At 43.3% G+C, this 23,202-nt stretch overlaps 1 protein-coding gene across 2 annotated transcripts in view; it reads right to left on the reverse strand.

The window, feature by feature from the left end:
- Positions 1–21,168, reverse strand: part of FMNL2 (formin like 2) — a 304,250-nt gene extending 283,082 nt beyond the window's left edge. For both annotated transcript variants that reach the window (XM_082659009.1, XM_082659008.1), the window contains exon 1: positions 21,042–21,168. In XM_082659009.1, coding sequence (XP_082515135.1) covers positions 21,042–21,158 — 117 coding nt within the window. In that variant the 5' untranslated portion in view covers positions 21,159–21,168. The remainder of the gene's footprint in view (positions 1–21,041) is intronic.
- Positions 21,169–23,202: the final 2,034 nt, after the last annotated feature.

Below are 23,202 nucleotides of genomic sequence, written 5' to 3' on the forward strand. Positions count from 1 at the left end.
AAGTTGAAAGTCAAATCTAATTCTCCTAATGCCCTTTTTATTTTTAACCCTCTGAACTGCCTCTTTAAACTGTATTCAACATCATCCTAAGGAAATGATTTAGAATGTATGCCAAGACTCAGCTACATGGATATTCATCACATACCATACAATGAGTAGAATTTAAGAGAGACAGAGACAGACCATCCTGAGACTCAAACAATAAGCAACTAGTTAAATAAACTGTGAAATGCCTATCACTGGAACAGTTTGCAAGCACACAGAAATTCTAAGTAAAGAAAAGATGTTCACGTTTTGGATGCACACAAGAAAACAAACCATACTGGAACAATACACACCAAAGTAGTTAATAGTGCTTATCTCTGGGCAATGGAATTAGAAATGTTTATATTGGTTTATAAACTGCATTTCCTAATCTTCCACATGAGAATGTATTATTTGCATTAGTAGAAAAAAAATTACTTTTAAACGTGTTTAGCATTCACATTGAATGTAAACTGTTATGTTCTATTTGATGATGTTACAGTAACAAGACTTTGAATGTAATTCCTCTCTCCACTTGATTGCATATAAAAGAATTTCCTTCTACCCGAGCTCTTTGCAAAATTTATCCCACATCAATGCTCTGAGATGCTAAGAGCAGTATATATTTCTGCTTGCAGATGATGAAGTTAAATTAAATACAGGAGATGTTAGGGATGTGGCTGGCATAGCTGGGATTAAAATCCCTGGGTTTAAGTCTCCAGCCCCCATAGTTAAACTGTGAAACAGAAACCCAGGAAAGGTAATGATTTTTTGAGAATGGTGCTACCTTGTGAGATCTACAAATGTAAAATTTAGGCATAGAGAAACAAAATATCAAAGCACCTTCCATTATGATATATTTTCCTACTGAAGTCAAGAGGAGCAGATGTGAATAGCAAAACAGACGTAATAAATGAGGACAATTATCTATAAAGTTATCAGAAACTTTAAAAGCATACTTGAAAGAAAGCAAAAAATATAGCTCCAGAAATCACCTACAAACAATTCAGCACAGACACCGCAAAAGGCTGACATGTGATTTTGGTTTTTCATTTTTATTTTAGGGGAAGCATTTCACTGACTTAATTTTAAGTTGAAGATATCAAGCTAAATTTCAAACAAAAATGTGCACAACTGTGTTATCATTATCCAGATTCCCATCACATATGCAAAACTAGGACACATATATCAGAAGTTATCAGAATAAAAACTGTTTCTTTTACTTTGTAAGTATAGTATTTTCCAGAGACATGTATTTCTAGGGGAAAAAATTGAGGCTATAGATCCAAAGATATTAACATACCTGCTAAAATTAAGGGCTCTTCTCAATACCCTCTTGAGTCTTAATTCTTCTCCACTGTTTATTATGCAGTCAAAACTTTTATAAAGCAAATGTTTCCAATCTCAGCATAACCACAAGGAATAGATATTGGCAACTCATCAAGGACCTAAGGAAGAGACTAAAGATCAAATCTGAAGAGGAAACAATTTCTTCGGTGTGGGCTTTAATGAGGTAAGGAGGTTAAATGATACCTGACCAGGTTGCTTCAGTATTGTATTACAAACGATTTCTGGAATTTAATTATCACATAACAGATCTTTTCCATCTAAAACAACCATGTTTCAAAAGAATAGAGTGGTATAAAAACTGGAGTACAATCTATTTAGTAAAGATAAGTATTCTTTTATGGAACTGTTTTTTTATTTGGATTTATAGAACTTGTACATATTAGGTCATGAATGTAAAATGTATTGTAGCTTCAGTTGCAGTCAAAAGTTAGAAAGACAATGATTCAAAGAATAAACTTAACTCTTTCAGAGTCGGCCATGAACATTTACTTCCAGAAGATAACGTATAGATGCTTTATTAATAAGAAAAAAGTCACTGATTCTAAGAAATGACATCAATTGTTCTCATTCACCTTATTGTGAACTGAATCTCATTCAGTTCATTCGCCTTCCTAGGAACAAGTGAGATCTCTCTGAAGAATGGTGATGCTATTGGTGGCTTATAGAACCCCCTTCATTATGCGTTAGTTGCAGCTTCTCCTTACTGATAATGAGAAATTAACACAAATAGTGGCATTCCTTTTCAATAAGCAGTCCTTTGGGTTCACCGCCTGCAGCTTGTTATTGAGGGATGGCACCTTCCTAAGTGATATCTACTCCAGGCCCACTCCATCCTCACTCCTAACCCTCCATCTTCACCAAGAGCGTACATAGCAGAATAGCTGAATGTGTGCTGTGGAGACAAGAGTGCCTAGTTCAAATCATGCTCAACCATTTATTAGGTAAATTATTAAAATACCACAGGATTATTCTCAGAAATACACATGGAGCACTCACAGAGGGCTTGGCCCATAGAAAGCCCTCAAACAGTGGTAAAAATTATCATTGCAACTCTTGTAGAAGGAGTGAAATCCTCACTTGAGCAAATAAACAAGGGCAAACAGACTCCACAAGTTTTCCCCTTCTTCCAAAACTATTCAATGACTTTGGAAATGGTGATTAAAAATAGCAGGATATTAAGAATTCCTCCCACCAAAATCAAAGATGAATTGGAAATTCGGTACTGAAGCCAAGATGGTCCCCTGTACATCCTACAGGGGGTTAGGTTTCTGTCCTACCACTGGTTAGGTTTCTGTGAGCCTCTGGTCACATCAATACATAAAACTGTTACATGCGTTTCTGTTTAAAGTTACCATAATATATATTGTTGATTCATTACCATTGAACTCAACCCAACAGCTCTCTAAGTCATGACTGAACAGAGCTTATCCAACAAGCATACTTTCTCCATAAGCACACTTCAGTCTGCTTATGCTCAGGAACACTAGACCAGGAACACCAGCACTCCGGTTGGAGGACATTTTATACAGCAAAATCACCAACAAAACACACAAAAATGTGAAAAACGTGGCACTAAACAGAACTCGAAAGGACACTTGCAGACAGACAGCAAAAACAAGAAGCAGAACGTCAACTGTTCAACCTCAGCAGGGAAATTGCTCATCGGGTGACTCAAATTTTTCACCACCCTGTGATCCATGAATGACCACAAAAGTGCCACAGTGCTGACTTTGGGATTATAAATGTTTATCAAATAGGCAAACTTTTAAATCTAGAATCCCCGAATAAGGAGGACCAACAGTAAATAATTTATGGTACATTCATTCAATGAATATGACTCAAAAGTTAATTGACCTAGAGCTACATGCATCAACATGAATACTTCTCCAACCAAATGCATAAAGATTCAAAAGGACACATGGGTTATGATACCATTTCTATAAATTCAAACAACTGGAATTTATTTTTGCCAAATGTGCATAGGAAGGACACATGCCAATTCACGGTATGTTTCCTCTGAAGAGGGAAGGAAGGAGATGAGGAGAGAGAAGCTTGGACTGTATTTCTTTAGGTCTTTGGGTATTTCATCCTACTATTCAGTAATGTTGGGACTATTTCATTAAGAACATACCATTTGGACTAGTTCTCATAGTGAAGTACACATGCTGCAAAGTACACATGCACTGCACAGCATTAAACTGCGTGGAAGTAGATTTCTGCATGAAACTGCAGCACATATTTGGAGCAGTGATGCAAACCACTTAACAGCAGGATAGACGACAACGATTACAAGGGTCTGTTTGCACAGAAGGAAAGGATGCCTGTAAGAGACAGAGATGAAAAGGAGAGAGACAAAGGGTCAGAGTTTTATTTCTGGATACACCCTGTGTATCTGCTGCTCCTTTGAAGTGCACGGAGTTTCTTCCCAGAAGGACGACATGCAGTCCAGGGTGGAACAATCCCAAAGCAAGCTTAGTCACCAGGACATCAGGAGAAAAACCTTAAGCCCTAAAAGAATGATTCCTAGCGTAGAGGAGAGGACTTGGGAAGGAAAACTCTTGAATGGAAACTATCATAAGAAGCACCGTTGCAATAGCCAAAGACTGGGGATGACCCATCAGTCTTATTTTCATTGGGATAAAGCAGTGGTTTTCTTGGGGAGTGACGGACAAGACATCATCTAACTCCCAATTTTGCTTCTGCTCAAGAAAAAAATAAATGTTTGTGATGCTATTATGTTTCATTTATAATTTTCCTCTTTGTTCACTTTTGGCAGTTACCATTACGAACCTTAGGCTAAAGTCTAGCAACTCTGCCAAAAATACCAACATGGTGACTGATGCGTAATTCAAAAAAGCTGTCAAAGTGGATACTCGAAAAGGAATGAGTCACATGGCTAGGCCGGGCATGCTAATATTTTTGTACCATGTTATAATCCTTTTCATCTGGACCTTCTTAAAGTTGGCTTATTACTTCCTTTCATGCAATCCTAAGCTGACTAAGGGCTACAATAAATGGCATAAGAAGCCTGACAGATTGGGTTCATACTTTCATTACTAAAATCCAAAACTTAAGCCTATTTGATATGGAAATAGGCCACCAAGAAAAATACGCACATAGCTTCAGCCCAAGAGACTTAAGAACCCTCAAGGGTCTGGGAACACAGACAATGTTATCATACTAGTCTGACAGTTCTATCAAATATTCTTTTATCTCAGTAACTTTAAAAAGTAGAATACCACTATAAAATTTAGGGCAAAAGTGACATTTATCAGCTGAGAGAAAAAGAGCAATTTTCCTCACTGGAAAGCGAGGAAGAAAGAAAAATGTGTAAAAGCATCTTCAGAAAATTCTAGGCTCTCATTCCAGGATGGTGGTAGTATATTGATCTGGTTTGGGACTGGCCTCAGTTTCATAAGCTCTGTCTGATTCAGCAAGATCTACTGTGTAGATAATAGATAATCAAATAGATAATAAGGAACCTTCTAGAGAAAAAATACAGCAAGGGGTTACTGGGGTAATACAACGCGTAATGACTTACAACTTTGTTTCCTAGATGGAGTCAGGTGGCACTGTATTCTCGATTTGAAACAAGGACACAACTTTTATTGGACAATGCTCTTATCTCAAACAGAAGGCCATCTACACAAGTTACACAAATCCTTTTTTTTGCCACTACTGGAATCAGAATAAAGTCCGAATGACTCCATCCATCCCAGATTGAAGCTGGAGCCTTCAAAACATCAACTGCAGTTTCTTCAAGGCCCAGAAGGTCATGATCTTGAACATATTTTCTCATCTGAACTAGCTGCCTAGTGGTCACACTGTAGTACACTGCATGGTGGTCCTCTGCTCCAATTATGAAGATGCTAACACCTCCACTGGTTCTGAAATGGAACAATCCAATGCCCTGAAACAACAGGCTTTTTTTCCCTAGATAGGACAAAACATACAGGAGTCAGGATAAAACACCCAAGTAGAGGCTGCACACCAATGGACCAGACCTTTGGAAACATTCATTTGTGAAAGAAGGTCAGTAAGTGCAATCTAAGGTGGAAAAGCCAACGTAAGCCATCATCAGTTCAATTCCAGGTGCTCTTCACATTTGTGGCTGATAACGATTTCACTAAAGTTATCTGTGAGATTCACAGGAGCCCTGTTAGAGTCCACAGCCTAGCCCCTCAAGTCAGGGCTTTAATAAAGGAAGATTAAAAGGGTACAAAGTAATCAGAGCCACCACTTTTTGGGAAGTGTGTCCCTGAGTGCCACAACTTTACCGGACTAAGCAATGTCACTTAATATTCACAACAATCCAAAGAGGTAGGTCTGGAGCTCATACAACATGCGTGTCTACCCAGGCTTAGAAAGGTCACCCAACTAATAAGCAGCAAAATCCTGATTCCAACTCAGGTCTCATCCCAAAGCCTATGCTCAGAAACAAGCGCTTTTTAAACTAAGCCTTTTTTTAACAGTTCAGTTAAATGCCCGATTCTGGGTCCTGATGGTCCAATGCCATCCCTCCCTATGATAAGCTTTATAGAGAAGGCTGCCAACTTTCTAGCAAAGCGAGTGTAATGGACATTTCCTTGGTTTCCAATACTTGCAACCGAGAGGAGGAAGACTCCTAGTCTATTGCTCTTCAGAGTAGAATCCTCTACCACCTTAAAGGTTGTCCCTGGGAATTAGGACTTTTTACCAGATTCTTCCAAGTGGTTGGCACGCTTACACACACCTGAATCTTTAAGCATTCAGGCACAGAATTCATTTTGTCTGTACTTTATGAATTACGACTTTTGGCCATATTAATTAACTTGTCAAGATTTATCAGCTTACCTGAAATGTTACAAGACTAACCTTAACATACCCTTCTATAGCCCATTATATACACAGCACATACGTATATGATAAACGCTTTTTAAAAAGGCTATTATTTTCATTTTCTTGCCTATCTCTCCCATTCGGCAGTTAATCCTCAAAGGCAGAGATGATGCTTCATGCACCTTTGTGTCCCAGCATCTTAACAGTGCCTGGCTTAGAGCACACACCCAAACAAAACATTTGTTGAACGAATGAATGGGATTGCATGGGCTCCGTTTATTAAAAATAAGCAACCCCCCAACATAAAGCCTACCAATACAAGATAATAAGGGTTGTTCCCTCACAAGGAAGTCCAAGTCTGTGGGTTATCACTGAGGGCTGATCAAAAGGCTTATTCCACAGCCTTCAAGCTGTAACAACACAGCCATTTTACTAGGGACATTTTTAAAAAAAAAAACAAAGGTTCAGAGACAGTTGTCTGAAAGAGAGCCTTCAGAAAGCCTTCAGAGGACAACTGTTATTAGAAAAAGCCAATTTGATCACAAGCTTACTTGGTTGGCCTCTACTATTTCAACAGTGGACAGTGGCTTATTCATCCAGTTTTTATTTTATCTTCAATTTTTTTTTTTTTTTTTTGGAAGGACATATAGTTACTGTTGGTTCTGGGTATATACGAACAAAATTAAAAGAGCCTGAAAAGTTACTGAACTTATCCTCACAGGGCTTTCAATTTACTCTGAACCACTATGTTTATACGTATCATATTTGTATTGTATTTTCCTAGCTAAGAGTCAAAACAGTATGTTAGGAGCATAGCTTTAGAGTCAGCAAAGTTTGATTTTCAGCTCCAGTACCTCCTAGAAATGTGTGTCCTGAGGCAAGCTCCTTTACACTTCTGGAATCCTGAGTTTCTCCTAGATGAAACAGGGACGATCCCTACCTTTCAGGTGTCCTGAGTCACCTTTCGTGTTTACGGAAATGATTAAAGAAATGCACAATAAGTGACCTCTACTGTTACTACTGCTGTCTGTGCATCCAACCCACATTTAACTTGAGGCCTGCCTTTAAATCCTCGCAAGAAACAAATTCACTGATATGTATTAAAAGGCTTAATGTGATACTGAATGGAGTAAATCTAAGGCAAGAAGAAGGTAGTGTTCCCACCCATTTTCCGGTCACTGCTGGAGGTTTGAGAACCAAATGGTCGGGATATCCTGACATCTGCACAGAGACTTTTCTTCTGTGGCTGCTCCTTTAGTCAAGCTCAGAGGTTTTTAAACTTTAACACGCCTAAGACTTACTTTCCAGGGTTGTTCATCCAGAATTGTGCATACTGCACCTTTGTGAGCAACTTAAGGGACTTCAGGGATAATTTTATCTAAACCAACTTTTATCTTATCCTTAACCTCGGATTCAAACCTCTATATAAAATTCCCATATGCCCCTTAAAATTAAAAAAAAAAAAATTAAGGAAAGAAAGAAAAAGGGGAACGATCTGAGCAACAAGCTAGTAGCAGTTATAACAAAGTGTCTTTTCAACCAATGGCTTCAAGTAGATAAAAAGGGCATTCCAAGTACTGGATGCCTTCAGAGAGCCTTTACTTAGAAGGGCACTGCTACACTAATCAAATACTCCATTCCCCTACTGGATGTCTCATGGGTCCAGAACAGTGACAAGACTGCAATTTGCTAAAAATCTTTTGAATTCAACAAGTGGCAGAGATGTGACTACACAGAGTCACTTACAAGAAACAGCTCTGCTATGACAAAGGAAACAGACTCCTGCACCCCTGGTCCCAGCCTCCTCCAGCCTTCCCCAGAGGTGAAGTCTGAAGCCTTCGGGGCTGAGGACATCCCCCTTGCTGTTCCCTTCAGTTGCTCCGGGGACCAAGGAATCCCATCCTGGCCCAGCAGGGGAGAAACAAATCAAGCCCTGGTTACTCCTGCTTGAGGGCTCTTACCTGCCTGCTCACCATCACTCAGATCTTAAATGAGAGCCATCACCTCACACTGTCCTATTTTATTCTCCTCACAGCACTTGCCAGCGTTGGAAATCCAGGTCCATTTCATGTCTGGCTCCGCCTCCCCCCCCCCAACCCGACTCCCTCCCACCGCTGGAATGTAAGCTCCTCGAGGGCAGGTGACTGGTGGGCCTCATGCAGCACCACATCCTCCAGTGCCCATGACACTGCCTGGCACATAGTAACTGCCAGATAAACATTTCTGGACTGTTTGATTAAAGTATAAGCCCTTGTTAAGCAGTGACAAGTGAGTAAAACTGTACAATATAGAATAAAATGTGCAGTCTAGCAGTGACTGGGACCAAGCTGGCATCGCTCTACTTCCTATTCCAAGGAAGCTGTTTCTGAACACTCAAAATACACAAATGACACTTTCTCTCTGAACCCTCAGAGTTTGGTACATCTATCACTATACTGATGCAATACTCACAATGGACAGTCATTGTGTGAATGAATTTAGTCTAGAGAGTACATGAAGAACAAAGAACAAAAAGCCAACATTTAATGACATCTTATAACTTGAAAGTATACACAGTGCAGAAGAAACAAGTGAGTTCTCTCATCGGACAGGCCAGGATTCAAATCCTGCCTCCATACTTTGGGAGCAGCTACCTTACCCCTCTGAGCCCCACTGCCTCATTTGGAAAAGGAAGATAGTATCTTCCTCCGAGGGTGGCCAAGAGCAAAGATAATGCTTATAAAGCACAGAAAACATAAACAGCGTCTTATTTGACATTGGAATGTCCCTGGAGTTTTAGTGACCGAGGACCTAGGATGGGCTCACCAACCTCACCACCTTCTTCTGTAACTTCAAGCCACATACCTTCAGACCCTATTTGCCTCATTTATTAAGAACTCTTAGAATCACAAAAGATCATTTGCAAGCACTTTGCAAACAGCAAAGCACTAAAATGCCAAAATAAGGAATGCTGTTCACTGAAACCTGCCTCACTCCCAATAACAAAGGGACTGTCATGAAGGATGTTTTACTCTAGAGTCCCATGGTACAGTGCTACCACTCACTCACTTGATGACAGCACATCATGACGCACCAATCTGGCCTAGTGACAGTGAAAAACCACGAATTTCCTTTGGCCACTTCTACTGCCCTCCCCCTCTTCTCCTAATTCACCAGTTTTCCATAAGGAGTCAGGCAATAGCACGATTCCAACTTATCATCTCTGAATGCTTAGTGTTCTTGGGCACCTACTAAAGTCAAGTGATAGGGGGAATACCAAGGTGAGTGGCAAACTGCGACAAAGTGTCATTTCAACACAAAGGCAAGCTATGTGCAATTCACAGTCAGCCCAGAATGGCCAGTTAGATAGGTTCTTGGAGCAGCTACTCAATTCCCGGGCCTGTTTCAGGGGGCACCATTCTCTGATCAAGTCATTAATTATCTACTAAGATCGTCCCTGGGCCAAGCACTGTGCTGGATAAGGAGAAGCTTCCAGGGCCTTTAAGGTGTGATCCTTACCTTGCAGGAGCCCACAGTGCAAACTGGCAAATAAAACAGGGACAAAACAGATGGCTGACAGTGTAAGGAGTGACTACAAAGCGATACATAAAAGCATCCCCTTATTTTACAGTCACACCTCCCACAAGGTGATATTTAATCCAGGGCCTCATGAGTAAGAGAAATAATTCATACTATAAAGAGATCAAAGAAGAGTCGTTTTCCCCACCTCCCCCAAGCTGATGCGGGTCTGCAAGGACACAAGAAAAAAGTGGGATTTCAGAAGAGCCTTGAAGGCTGGATATAAGTTCAATAAGCAGAGAAACCAAGAGAGCACATCATATGTAAGAGAATCACGTGAGAAAAGGCATAGTGGAGGGCAAGTACAAGCCTGCTCTGTGGACAGAGATAAAGCAATCTCCACGTCTGGGCATAGGAAGGAAACAGAAAAGAAGATGGGTCTGGCCAGACTGTGGACGGCTTCAATGAGAAAGCGGGTGGAGGGTAGGGGGGTGTACAGAAGTTACAGAGGAGACAATGGAAGGTAAACCATTAACAACAAACACAGCCAAAGAGCCTCTCAAACTGGATCGACATCTGCAGTAATGTAACAGGACTTTGATGGGACAATGGAACCAGAAGATGAAATTTACAATCTTATACTTTTTATTTTTATTATTTTTTAAAATCAACTTTATTTTTCCATATTCTTAATCCTTTTTCATATAGTACATATATACTTTTAGACAAGGGCTTGGCAAACTTTTTGTTGTTGTTGTTGTTGTTTTGTGGTACGTGGGCCTCTCACTGTTGTGGCCTCTCCCGTTGCGGAGCACACGCTCCAGACGCGCAGGCTCAGAGGCCACAGCTCACGGGCCCAGCTGCTCTGCAGCATGTGGGATCTTCCCAGACCGGGGCATGAACCCGCATCCCCTGCGTCGGCAGGCGGACTCTCAACCACTGCGCCACCAGGGAAGCCCAATCTTATACTTTTTAATATTTCAAAAGAATCATCAAGGTGACAAAACCTAAAGGCTGAAACTTAGGTGTAAAAGGGAATACACAAAACCTGTGCCCAATGCCAAGTACTGAAACGCAAAAGGGCCGATGCTCATTGTCAACTGCGGAAATCTCTCCCTGCTTCATGCTTTATTCTAGGAATACAAATCAAAATATGTTCTTCTCACTATTATGAAAAACAGAGATACTCTACAAATACAAAAAAAATACCATTAGGGTTATCAATAATGATGTAACTAAAAGCAGCGGTATCCTGCTGTAATGTCAATATTTCCTAACGGTTAGGCCTCCTCGGACTGAGGAAATCTCTGGAAGGAAGTGGTGGAAACCTCACGGTTAGAATCATTTAGAATCAGACCACAAGGCACAATCCTGTGGCCTATTTTCTTCCACGTAAGTCGGGCCACTTGGAAAGTAAGTGCAGCTGGGGAGGCAAGGAGCCAAGTGAACCCATGTTTAAAGAAAAACAGGGAGACTGAGATTCCGATTCCTGAACTCAGGGCTGGTTACAGCAGTGTGTTCAGGCTGTGAGAGTCCATCAGGCTGTACACTTACGATACGGGCCCATTTCTGTTTGTATATTATTTGTCAATTAAAACAACTTTAAGGATGATTAGGAGATATCATCCCAGAGAACAACAAAAAGAGGAATTTTTTTATTTCTCCATTATCGATAGAAAAATTAAGGGAACTTCTGACAATCATTGGTGAAAGAAAATATAGATGTCTAATGTTAAAGAATTACTCCATTAAATGAAGACCACGACCTGGTAAATTCACAGGTGATCTGAAGATTTCTAATCCAAATAAATGCCTATCCCGAGACTCAAAACTTTTGCAGTGAAAGGACACTGAAGCAGCTGAACACTGGCAGGCTGAATGGTTCCACAAACCCAGGAGGCCACACAGTTCTAAATGGTCTCTCTAGGTTTGCATCTAGATGGCCTGATTAGTTGGCAACAGAATCATGATTTTGTGTTAGGCCTGGGGAATCACCACTTCCAAGTTTATAGCATCCTAGTCCCAAGACATCTGGACTGAATTGGCTTCCTAGGTTCATCAGGCAGAAATCCTTGGGGATAAAGAATCCTAATTAGTCAACATTGTCACTAAAGAGGAAAAGCTTCCTTAGAAGAACCATAAGGCTGACCATACTGGGGACTGAGAGGGCCAGAACTCAAAGGGACCTACAAAGCTATTCACATGATTCATCACCTTTCCATGCAGGTTCCCCAGCTTTCACAAATAAGACATTTAGTGGTACTGAACTCACAGAGCAATGTTGCCATGGTGCAGGTCCAATCATGTTCTATCCAACTTCTCCTACTATTAGTTATCCTAAGGCTTCCTTCTATACACACACACACACACACACACACACACACACACACACACACACACACACACACGATCATTGTTCGCTGAAGGCAGATGAGATTATTTTCAATCTTTCTGCCACTGTAAAAGTCATCTTCTTAACCTTCCCCACCAAAGTAAAACTCCATTATTCTTTAATATTCCCATCTAAATCCATGCCTTCTTTTGCCCTGTCCCAATTACTAGAAAGTTTCATCTGCTCATAAACCAACTACCTACATTTCCTGGAAAGATTTGTATTTCTAGACGAAAATGAGACAATTGCTGCTATCCTCTCTGTTCAGAAAACCACATACGCTGTTCCTCTAACCCCAAACCACAAATGTTAAAGATTATGAATAAGGGGAATGTCTATTTGCTTATAACTATTAAAGGAATAACCAGAGTCTTGCACTGAGAACAAGCAGCTCATTCTTGACCTAGCAACCTATTTATCTTTCTATTCTCAAAGCTAATTGCTCATATAAGCATGCCAATTTGCCTTGATTATAGGATTCTTAATAAATGAATGTTGTTTACATTTCACAAGTGTATTTGAATTTCACTCGGGGAAGCCAAGCTCATGAGTCTTTGTAAGTGGTAAAACCAGAGATCAAAGCAAAAGGCCTGCACTGAACCAACAAACAGTTAGGCTTGAGAATAGAGGCCTAAGCAAAAATACAAGTGATTTATTGATTGTTCTGCCCCAGAAGTACACTTCAGGGTCACTGATCACTCTTTAGCTATAATATGTAGAACTTCCTCTGCAAATTTTCATTATGGTCATTTCTTAAATGCATAGTTAAATAAATCTAACATTCAACAGGCTTTGATCCATCTCTTCCGTATTTCTCATCTTGGTGCTTTTGGTTGGATCAAATGTCTTTAAGAGCTTTTTTTTTTTTTTTTTTAACCCTTCTCAACTTTGCTTAATTTCTCTAAATTTTTGCTGTGGTTTTAACTCTTTTTTTTTTTTTTTTTTTTTTTTTGCGGTACGCGGGCCTCTCACTGTTGTGGCCTCTCCCGCTGAGGAGCAACAGGCTCCAGACGCGCAGGCTCAGCGGCCATGGCTCACAGGCCCAGCTGCTCCACGGCATGTGGGATCTTCCCGGACCGGGGCACGAACCCGTGTCCCCTGCATCGGCAGGCAGACTCTCAACCACTGCGCCACCAGGGAAGCCCTGTGGTTTTAACTCTTATGCTTGGTCTTTGGGGCAGGTAGGGAAAGGGGAAAAACTGCTCTAGCACGTGGCTTCTGAATCATGGCTGCTTGCTCACATCTCCTAAGGAGCCTTAAAATATCCTGATGCCCAGGTCACACTCCAGACAAACTTATCAGAATCCCTGGGAGTGGGACCCAAACATCTGTTTTTGAGGGTTCCAGGTGATGCTGATATGCAGCCCAGTTTGAGAAGCACCACTTTAGCCTGTCAATCCCTTCGTCACCTACCTGAATAAAGTGCTCAGCCAAACTTCCACGGGAAAAAGAAAAACAAAAGAGAAGGCAGGTTCCTGAGCAAATCCTCAACTCAAGGAAGGACCTGAGATAGGTGACTGACCAGCACCGGGCAAGGGGCCAACGTGTGAACGACTTGACACCTTTCCCAAAGCCAACCAGTTTTTAGGATAAACCAGGCCAGGTGTACCATCTACCATATGGAAGTCAATCAAGGGAGATTACCCCTGCGATAGCAAGGTGTAAACACCTCAAAGTTTTCAGCTTCTGTGGTGATGGATGCAGCAGCTTATCAATGCAACAAAGCTTCTTCAGCAAAGAACAAAAGTGGACTAAGGTTACATGTAAAATAAGAGTCACTGAAGTCAGTTCCAGGCGGCGCAAGAATGCTGAAGATGTGACCAGGGGAACAGCTTTGCTGTGCCCTAGAAACTATAAAAAGTTTGTGATAAGGGGCCAGACCATGAGCTCTGATGCCACTGGTCATGTTTCCTTGGTCAGTTTTTTAAGAGTGTGAAAAGAAAGTGCACTGCTATCTGTTTACAACATATACCACCATACCTCCAAGTAGGGAGTTAGTGTTTCCCAATTTAGGGATTCTGAGCCATCCTGGTCCACATTTGTGGGCCTCGGTTGAATCACAGTTCATGAAACAGCTCTCTGACCTACCAGCTCTTCCCTAGACATCCCTTCCAAATTGTATACACCAGAAACTGCATAGTCCTTGGTGTTGTGCTGAAAGGATGGGGTCGGGGGAGGCGGTAAGGGGTGTTGGAGAAGAGGATGCAGTGACTGGGGAGGGAAGATCACCCTGCAGTCTGAGCAGACACCATCTTAAAGGGAAAACAAGAGATGAGTTACCTCTGCCTGCAGTGTTCAAGTAGGTGAGAACCAAGAAGGTGCATGAGCCTGTCTACAGAAACCAGGTCCCCGAAGTCTACAGATATACTTCCTGCAATGGAGGAAGGTAGGAAAGGTCCCCCACTGTAGAGTGGAAGAGCCACTCTGCAAGAGCGGGTCCACCAAGCAGCTGCACAGCTGGGAACCCACCCTCCCTTCTAAGCAATTCCAGTCTGTTCTTTTATAGGGATTCACTGCCTTGTTTCTAAGAGGAGTCCAGGTACCACTGCTCTCTTGCAATGGAGAGAGTGTCTTCTGGAATCAGTGCCTCTTTAATTAGCCACTTGTTTGTGTGTTACTTGCTCAGATACAAGGGCCAGGGAGCCCACTTCACCTTGTCCTTATTCCCCAAGCCCTAAGGATGAAAAGAAGAGCACAGTTCATGAAGACCAAGCCCTTCAGGCAACAGTTTTTGTAAAGTCGAATAAATTTCCAGAACAAGCATGAGCCTACACTACTTTTTCTCTTCTTTGAGCCCAGGAGGAGCCTCCAAGTAGACCCTTCCCCATTCTCAGGTGCTATAACTCTTTTTCCAAAACCTGCATGTGGCAGACTCACCTCAAGAAAGGCACCGTGCAAGCCATGAACTTGCTGGAGCCTGGGCTTAGAAAGACCTTCCAATTATCAGCATTTTTCATACAACTTCTGTCTAAGCAACTCTAATGGAAAGCTCAGTCTCCATTTTTTGACAACTCTGAATATTAGAACACTTTTCCTTATGCTTATGCGACTTTCAGTCACTGACCCTGGAAATTCTACTCTCTAGATCAGACAGAATATAGCTACATACTTTTCTACACAAAACATCTTCAAAATGAGAAGTCGGCTAATGGCTCACAATATATCACGTTCCAGAAGTTTTACACTTCCAAGTGCTATGATTTCAAAAATCTCATGACTATCCTAACAGTTCTATCAAACTGTATTCCCATTTACAGAGGAAGAAAACCGAGGATCACAGGAAAGAGTTGCCCAAGTTGATGCAGATTATGATTCTAGAAACCAGGTCTCCTGCTCCTGGAGTCAATGCTGTTTGCTAAATGAAAGGCCACAAGTGAAAGTAATTCTTATCACTTAAGGGCATGCATACCTTCTCTCCCCCGCATCTCATCTGTTTACAGGGCTGCCTGTCTCTCAATGGAGCCAAGCATTTGCAATTCAGAGAATAGCCTTTGATCATCTTATATCCTAAATACCCAAATGTATCTTCACACTTTTTATTGGTATTATTAGGGGGGAAATGCACCCTGATAATGATGAAAGGCACCGCCCTAAGCACATATTCCCACTCTGGAGAATAAAACAACTCAGGGGTTACTGCCTAGATGAGACTGTAACAGCTCAAAGCGCAACACTCCATCCATCCCCCTTCTCCATCTCCCTTCCCTCTCAGCTGGAGAAAAGTGAGAAAACAAATCAGCATGCATCTGATGATGGCCTCACTACACACCTACCCATCCAACTGCTCAGCAGACTTCATGGCAAAGGCTCTCCTTGGAAATGGTTGAAAGGGAACAACCCCTTGCAGAGGGAAATAGATTTAAATGTTAAAACTTGAACTTCCTCGTCCTTTTCACAAGTAATTACATTTGGAGCTTGTGTACTATACGGACGGGTTGTCTCTCCCCTCTGATGTGGAAAACCTGGACTTCCCAACCAAGGTAGTTCAAGACTGCCTTGAAAGGAAAAACTGAAGAGTACACTTTTGGACCAAATCAATATTTAACTCCATGCCTGAAAATAGAACAGCACAGCGAAGATGCCAAAACGGATGTCATCTAAAGAGAAACAGTACAGTGCACTTGGGTCGCTTCGAAGAAATTTCTGCCAGCTTTATAGTTTGAAACTTGCACTTACCACATTTAGATTTTTTTTTAACAGCTTTATTGCTAGTTCCAGAACTTTTTTTTTCTTTCAGTCTTTCTTTCCAGTTCTAAGCCTAAGGAAGCATAATATAATGGGGGCGGGTGGGGGGTAGGGGAGGAGATCTCCAAATCTGGCTAAAAACCCTAGACTGGTTATCTAATAACTGCATGGCCTGAGGCAACTTAGGGAATCTTTATTTCCTCATCTATAATGTTACTGATAGCTGGAGTTACTGTGAGGATTAAATGAGAACATGGAAGCATAGGGCATACTCATAGTAGATGCTCAGAAAATGTTCCCACTTTTTCCTAAGTACAGTGACTACATTCAACCTCAGGGCAAGAAAAAAAAACTGAAAAGGAAACTGACTCAAATTAATCAAACACGAAAGTAGTTCCTGGTGTTAAACATAAGATACTACTAGCCCTAAACCATCACTTCCTAATCTTTTTTAATCTGTTTGCAGAGCAGCCTGACATCTGCTATCACACAGATATGGCAGCCAGGATGGGGGGGCTTACAATTATCTTCCTCTGAAACTCAGAAAGGATCCTTAGGACAGCTCCTTGACAATGGGATTGAGGGGCTTACATTTTAAATTGTAAACAGTGACTGCAAGCCAAAAATTAGTGAACAATATACAGAGCATCTAACGTCCAAAGAGGTATTCTTGGACAAAGACCATCAATTGTTCACCACACCCAAAATCACCTTCATAGCATCATCTTTAAGAATAAACGACATGGGGCTTTCCTGGTGGCACAGTGGTTGAGAGTCCGCCTGCCGATGCAGGGGACACGGGTTCGTGCTCCGGTCCGGGAGGATCCCACATGCCGCGGAGCGGCTGGGTCCGTGAGCCATGGCCGCTGAGCCTGCGCGTCCGGAGCCTGTGCTCCGCAACGGGAGAGGCCACAACAGTGAGAGGCCCGCGTACCGCAAAAAAAAAAAAAAAAAAGAATAAAGGACATGGAAGTATGTGTGTGTGTGTGTATTCCCAACAATTAGACAATATTTAACAAATACAATGGAGAGCCACTTAGATAATTATAAATGTGTGGGACCCAAAAAACACGGACAAATATTACTTGTAAAATACACAAAATATATACAACTTAAAGGAACAAAGATTGAAGCAGATGATTGAATTTATAATTTATGAAACACTTCCATGGAAGAGTGTAACAGAAACATCCTACACACACAAAGGCATATCACCTTATAGCTCTACCTGACAGGCAGGTCCAAGGATGCAAATAGTTAAGTGTATACAAGGAGTCAGTAATCTTTTCCCTTAAATATAAGTTTTATAGTTACTATTGTAATGATGCTGAAGACAAGTTCAGGGAGGGAGAAGACTCCTCAGGAGAATGAAACTCCTAAGATTTGGATCCAATTTTTACTAGTCATTAATTACAGGAAGTTCAGTAACTCAAATCTCTACTCAAAAATCTCATTTTCTTTCCTATTTAAAAAAACCTTTTTGGGGCTTTCCTGGTGGCTCAGTGGTTGAGAATCTGCCTGCCAATGCAGGGGACACGGGTTCGAGCCCTCGTCTGGGAAGATCCCACATGCCACGGAGCAACTGGGCCCGTGAGCCACAATTACTGAGCCTGTGCGTCTGGAGCCTGTGCTCCGCAACAAGAGAGGCCGCAATAGTGAGAGGCCCGTGCACCGCAATGAAGAGTGGCCCCCGCTTGCCACAACTAGAGAAAGCCCTCGCACAGAAATGAAGACCCAACACAGCCATAAATAAAAATAAATAAATTAAAAACAAAAAACTGACAACTGATTTGTATCCTAAATAAAGTACTCTTATAAAAAAAAAAACCTTTTTTTAAAGTCTATCCCCCTCTACTGATTTTTTTTTTAATTTATTTTATTTATGTATTTTGGGCTGCATTGGGTCTTCATTGCTGCACGCGGGCTTTATTCAGCAATCTTTTACTCTCTCATCCTTCCATTCATGCCCACTAATTTTTTAGATACATACGGTTTAACTCATGTGGACTGATGGGGGTAGTGGGGGACAGTCACTGAGTAAGTTTCATCTCAAGATTTTCCAGAAATAGATGGACTTCTGTCATTTAAATTTTTATTTACTCTTCCCCAATGCTTTATATAATCTAGAGCTTGGTGAGGTGAGAGGAATTGTTTTCCATTCCTGAAATGGCCCAATTATTGATGTAAGCCATATTTACAATGAGGTGCTTGTATACTTTCTTGTACAGTATTACTATCCTGTTTTCCTCCCCAAACACTTATATGATCTTTATCATATAGGACATAAAACTAGTATCAGTAATGCCCACAGGATTCCCATTGTCTCTGGGCAGAGAATTTCTCCATATATATATATATATATATATATATATATATATATATACTTTAAACGTTACCACCTATATTCTGTCCTTCAAGCTTGATCTTCAGAATTAAATGGTTTGATCTATTTCTTAAGCAATTCATGAAGAAAAGCACAGTTGAGAGCTTTTCATGTACAACTTTAGAAAAAAACTGACCACAAGAAAAGTCACCGTAACTCTGTACTTCTATCAGCCCATAAAGATGATTCCTTTTAACTCCTCTTACAGCTTACTCCAAAGAGCAGCTGGAGCTGACCAGGGAGTGTTACATGAAACACCAAGTCAATCGTCCAAGTGCATCCCTAACAAGAGGGCCCCCAAGCTGAGACTTTCCCAAAAGCTTTGTTTTAATCCAAAAAAGGTCAGCCTGGTATTTTTTGGTTTTGTTGTTTGTTTATTTGTTTTGAAAGGTTTAAAATATTCTAAGCAATTAAGAAAGGAACCACATCCAGTACTTGTGTGACACAGTAGAGTAAAAGTAGCCACACGACCAACCACTGCCCCAAAGAGCTTGTGATATACAATCATGAATTTCTACGTACTGAATTTGTGACTTCTAGACTTAATAGTAACACAAACCCACCATGTTAAGGATGGGACTTTTTTTTCTAAAGAGTAATTCATACCATGTGTCACTAATCAGCAGGGTAACTGAAAGCTCATGTAAAACATGCTATCCCAGTTGAGAATTTAATTGCATTACTGTTATTATCTGGTTTTCCTGTGTCACTGGCCCTCCCACTTCAAGTGTACACACACACAGACACACACACAGACACACACACACCAGCACAGCATGGATGCAAACACAGAAAACCCAGAGCTACGAGGTAAGAACTATGTTGTCCGGTAGGAAGAGGATTTTGAATTAAAAAGGTTTGTCCCTATAAAGACAGGTCAAGTATGCACCCAGGCTGCCTTGAGAAGTAATTAAGCCTATGCTGTTTCATTTCAGAGTGTCTCATTCTGCACAACAGTGGGAGCAGCTGCGGGAGATCACAGACCATGCAAAGCAAGACAGGCAGCCTCATCTATCTCTCGACTGCCACACCAGAGTTTCCAGGTGGTGTGAAAAAGCTTGTGGCCTCTTCTTCCACACAGCACAAAGCGAATCTGCCATCCAGAACATTACTCCCCATATCAAACCAGCCCCTTTTAAAGGCCTGAGGAAAGGCAATTTAAACGTCCCAGTGTTCAGACTCTGGTCGGTTCCCAAAGTTGTCAGGTTATATGCCCAAAACCCGCACACAGATGCAGAATTCGACTGACTTCAGCACAAGTTTCTCTCGCTGCCTAGCACTGTAGAATGTAGAGATTACTAGCTAGGAAGAGGCTACAAGTGTACACTTACAAGTGTAAGTATTAGGAACGCTTCCAATCTTGCCTGTTTCCCTCCCAACACCCCTTGAAAGAGGCTAGGACACTAAAAATCCAAGTCTGGGGACCAACTGCAGTACAGACTCTGGCTGGGTCGACGGGGGAGGCCACCACACCCTCCTAAGCTCACAGCACTGACAGGCTCTGGCTGGGAAGGGCCCAGAAACTTAGTCCCAGCAGGAAAGAGAGAAAGAAGGGAGTCTTCAATGTCTCAGATTTGCGAAGCTGGAAAGCTAGGAGAAGCGGATTTCGGGAGTCAGACTTGGCTGGGTGTGCTGGGGGAAGAGAGGGGAGGGGTCGCCCCTGGAGTCAGGTCAGCTCGCAACATGTCCCCGCAAAACTGCACATTTTTGTGGTCTTAACATTTAAGACCAAAAGGAACGCGCCGAGACGAAGCTTCTCTCTCGCCTGATGTCCCCCTCCTCGCTTAGGGACGAGGGTGCCGCACCGCCACGCGCGGGTTTCCTTCTCTTTCCCTTTTGGGGGAGCTCCCCTCCGCCAAGCCGCGACGTCCGCCTCCAAGTTCGCCTTCCCGCACAGCGCAGCGCGGCACCCCTGACCGGCCACATGCGCCCATCTGCCCCGCACCCCTCAGGACCCGGGCTGGGCGCCCGCTGGACGTCCTCGAGGACTCGGGGTTTGCGCGAATTTTTTTTTCTTAAACAAAAAGCCTCAGCGGCTCGCCGCCCCCTCCTCCCCGGCCCGCGCCACCTTCCCTTCACGCCCACGCCACACCTCCCGGGCACACGCGCTGCGAGGTGCCTCTCTCGCCAGACAATGGGTTCGGGGCCGACCCGCCAGGCAGCCAGCCCCGAGCCCCCGGCCCCATCCCGGGACGCAGAGAAGGCCGAGCGCGGGGGGCTCGGAGGAGGGCGAAGAGGAGGCGGGGGAGGCCACAATGGGAGAGGTGGGAGCCTCCCCCTTGGGACAGGAGGCTCGCTCCCGGCGCCGGGAAAAGGGGAGGGGGCTGGGGTCAGCTGCACCGCCTGGTCGGAGCCCCGGGGCCCTGCTCCCGGCCGCCGCCGCGCACTCACCAGCACGATGGCAAATCGCTCCTCCAGTTCACCTGGCTCGGGCATCGGCAGCTTCAAAGGCACGTTGTGCGCCCTGAAATCGGTTTGCTGTGAATCCATGCTCCCGGCGTTGCCCATGTTGGCTGCACACCGGGGCCAGGGGCTGCTCCGGGCCCCTTGCGTCCGCGTCGGAAATCAGAACAGCTCCCGGCGGCCGGCTTCCAGCGCTGGCGCGACCTGCCCGGCTCCCCGCCCTCCGCTGCGCCCCGGCGAGTGTGCAGCGCGCGCCGCTCTCTAGCAGCGCTCCGAGCCAAGCCGCCCCCCGGCCTCCCTCATGCTCCCCGCCGCCCCAGCGCCGCCCCGGCCTCCTTTCCTCGGGAGGGGTCGTCAGGGCGCCGGGCGCCTATCTGCATGTTGCTTCGCTGGCACGCCGCCCCCTGCCAGTAATAGCGGCCAGCGGGCGCGTGGTTGCTCCGACTCAGTCTTCCGCCTGGACCGTGGCCGCCGCTGACACTTCCAGCTCAACGCCGGCGAACACGACGCTCGCTCTGCCAGCACCTCGAGCAGACAAATGCAGCCTCGCGCTCCCGACACAATGCCCCCTCTCGCCCGGCCCCCGCCCCCGCCCCCGCCCCGGCTCCGCCCATTCGCCCCGTGGACTGCCGGGACCAGTAGTTTCTGCTCAAAGTGTCCACACTCAGAAACCACGCCGCTCTGGAGGGCCAGGCGGGGGTTAGGGCCGCTTGCAGCAAAAACAATCTGTACACTTGTGGAAAGAGTTTATGTCACTTTTGAACCCCCTCTCCCACTCCAACAGAAGAAATAACTACCTCGTCTACATCAATTCTGACACTTAGTAGGCACATTTGGCAAATGAATGAATGAGCCAATCAGTCAATGATTGAATGCACGCATTCCGATTTAAATTTCAGGAGCTGTTCGATAGGATCTAGTTCAACAGGAGACCTCAAGGGTATTGGCAATGTCCTATGTCATAAACTGGGATGTGGGTCCATAGGTGCTTGTTTTATTATTGTTCTTTCTTCAGTATGTATGTTACGTATTCTTTTGTGCGACTGAAATGTTTTATAAACAAATATATACTTTTATGGATATTTATAAATATCCACTATGGATATATGCAAATATATCCTGGTCGGAACCCAGGATTTGGATGAGAAGAATTCAAAACAAACACCTGTCAAACAGCTATTATGTGTGGGTTACTGTGTTCCTTCACTAAAGAAAGAAAGAAGAGAGCTCCTGCTCTGGAATACTTTCCAATCTAGTGAAGAGAAAATTTACACAAATAACCATACTTTGTGTGAGATAAAAATAAGAACAGAGTGTTTGCAAAGACTCTGAAGATGGTCTTTGGCTGTAGTTATCTTATTCCTCTACAGCACTCTTGTTCCAGGTGTTTTACAGAGAAGATTGGGCCCAACCCTGTTCTACAGGATGCTCTTCAGACTATAACTATCCATCCTGAAGGAGTGGAAATAGAAACACCCTTATAAACGACTTTAGCCAGCTGCTCACTGTAGATTTCAAGGGCATCCTCCTGGTTTACTTGTGGCTGAACTCCTGCAGTTAGTCCTTTCTTAGCTTAAAGCAGTGTTTCTTCATCCTGGTTTGTATATGAGATTCATGTGGGGAGCTTGTTGTTAAAACTGCAGGCATCATGGGCCCTGACTATTATCAGAATTTCCCTAAGCTAAGAGCTGGGGCCTGGGCAGATGTATATTTAACAAGCTCGGCAGGTACTTCTGATATGAAACTAGGGTTGTTACCCTCTTGTTAAAAAGCAGCTGCTTCCATTTAAGATAACACACCAAGGCTCAAACGTGAAGGACCACGTTCCATTCAGCTTTGTAAACCCCAAGATGACTTGAGCATAGCAGATGTTCAATGACTGTTGAATTTTTACCAAAAGCCTATGGAGCAGATACACACAAATACATCTTGTGTATGTATGGTCTCTTAAGCAAATCACCTATAGGTTTTTTTTTTTAATAAATTTATTATTATTGGCTACGTTGGGTCTTCGTTGCTGCACGCAGGCTTTCTCTAGTTACAGCGAGTAGGCTTCTCATTGTGGTGGCTTCTCTTGTTGCAGAGCATGGGCTCTAGGTGCGCGGGTTCCAGTAGTTGGAGCACGCGGGCTCCAGAGCACAGGCTCAGT

This window comes from Grampus griseus (assembly GCF_964374135.1).
Source record: "Grampus griseus genome assembly, chromosome: 7".
Taxonomy (NCBI): Eukaryota; Metazoa; Chordata; class Mammalia; order Artiodactyla; family Delphinidae; genus Grampus; species Grampus griseus.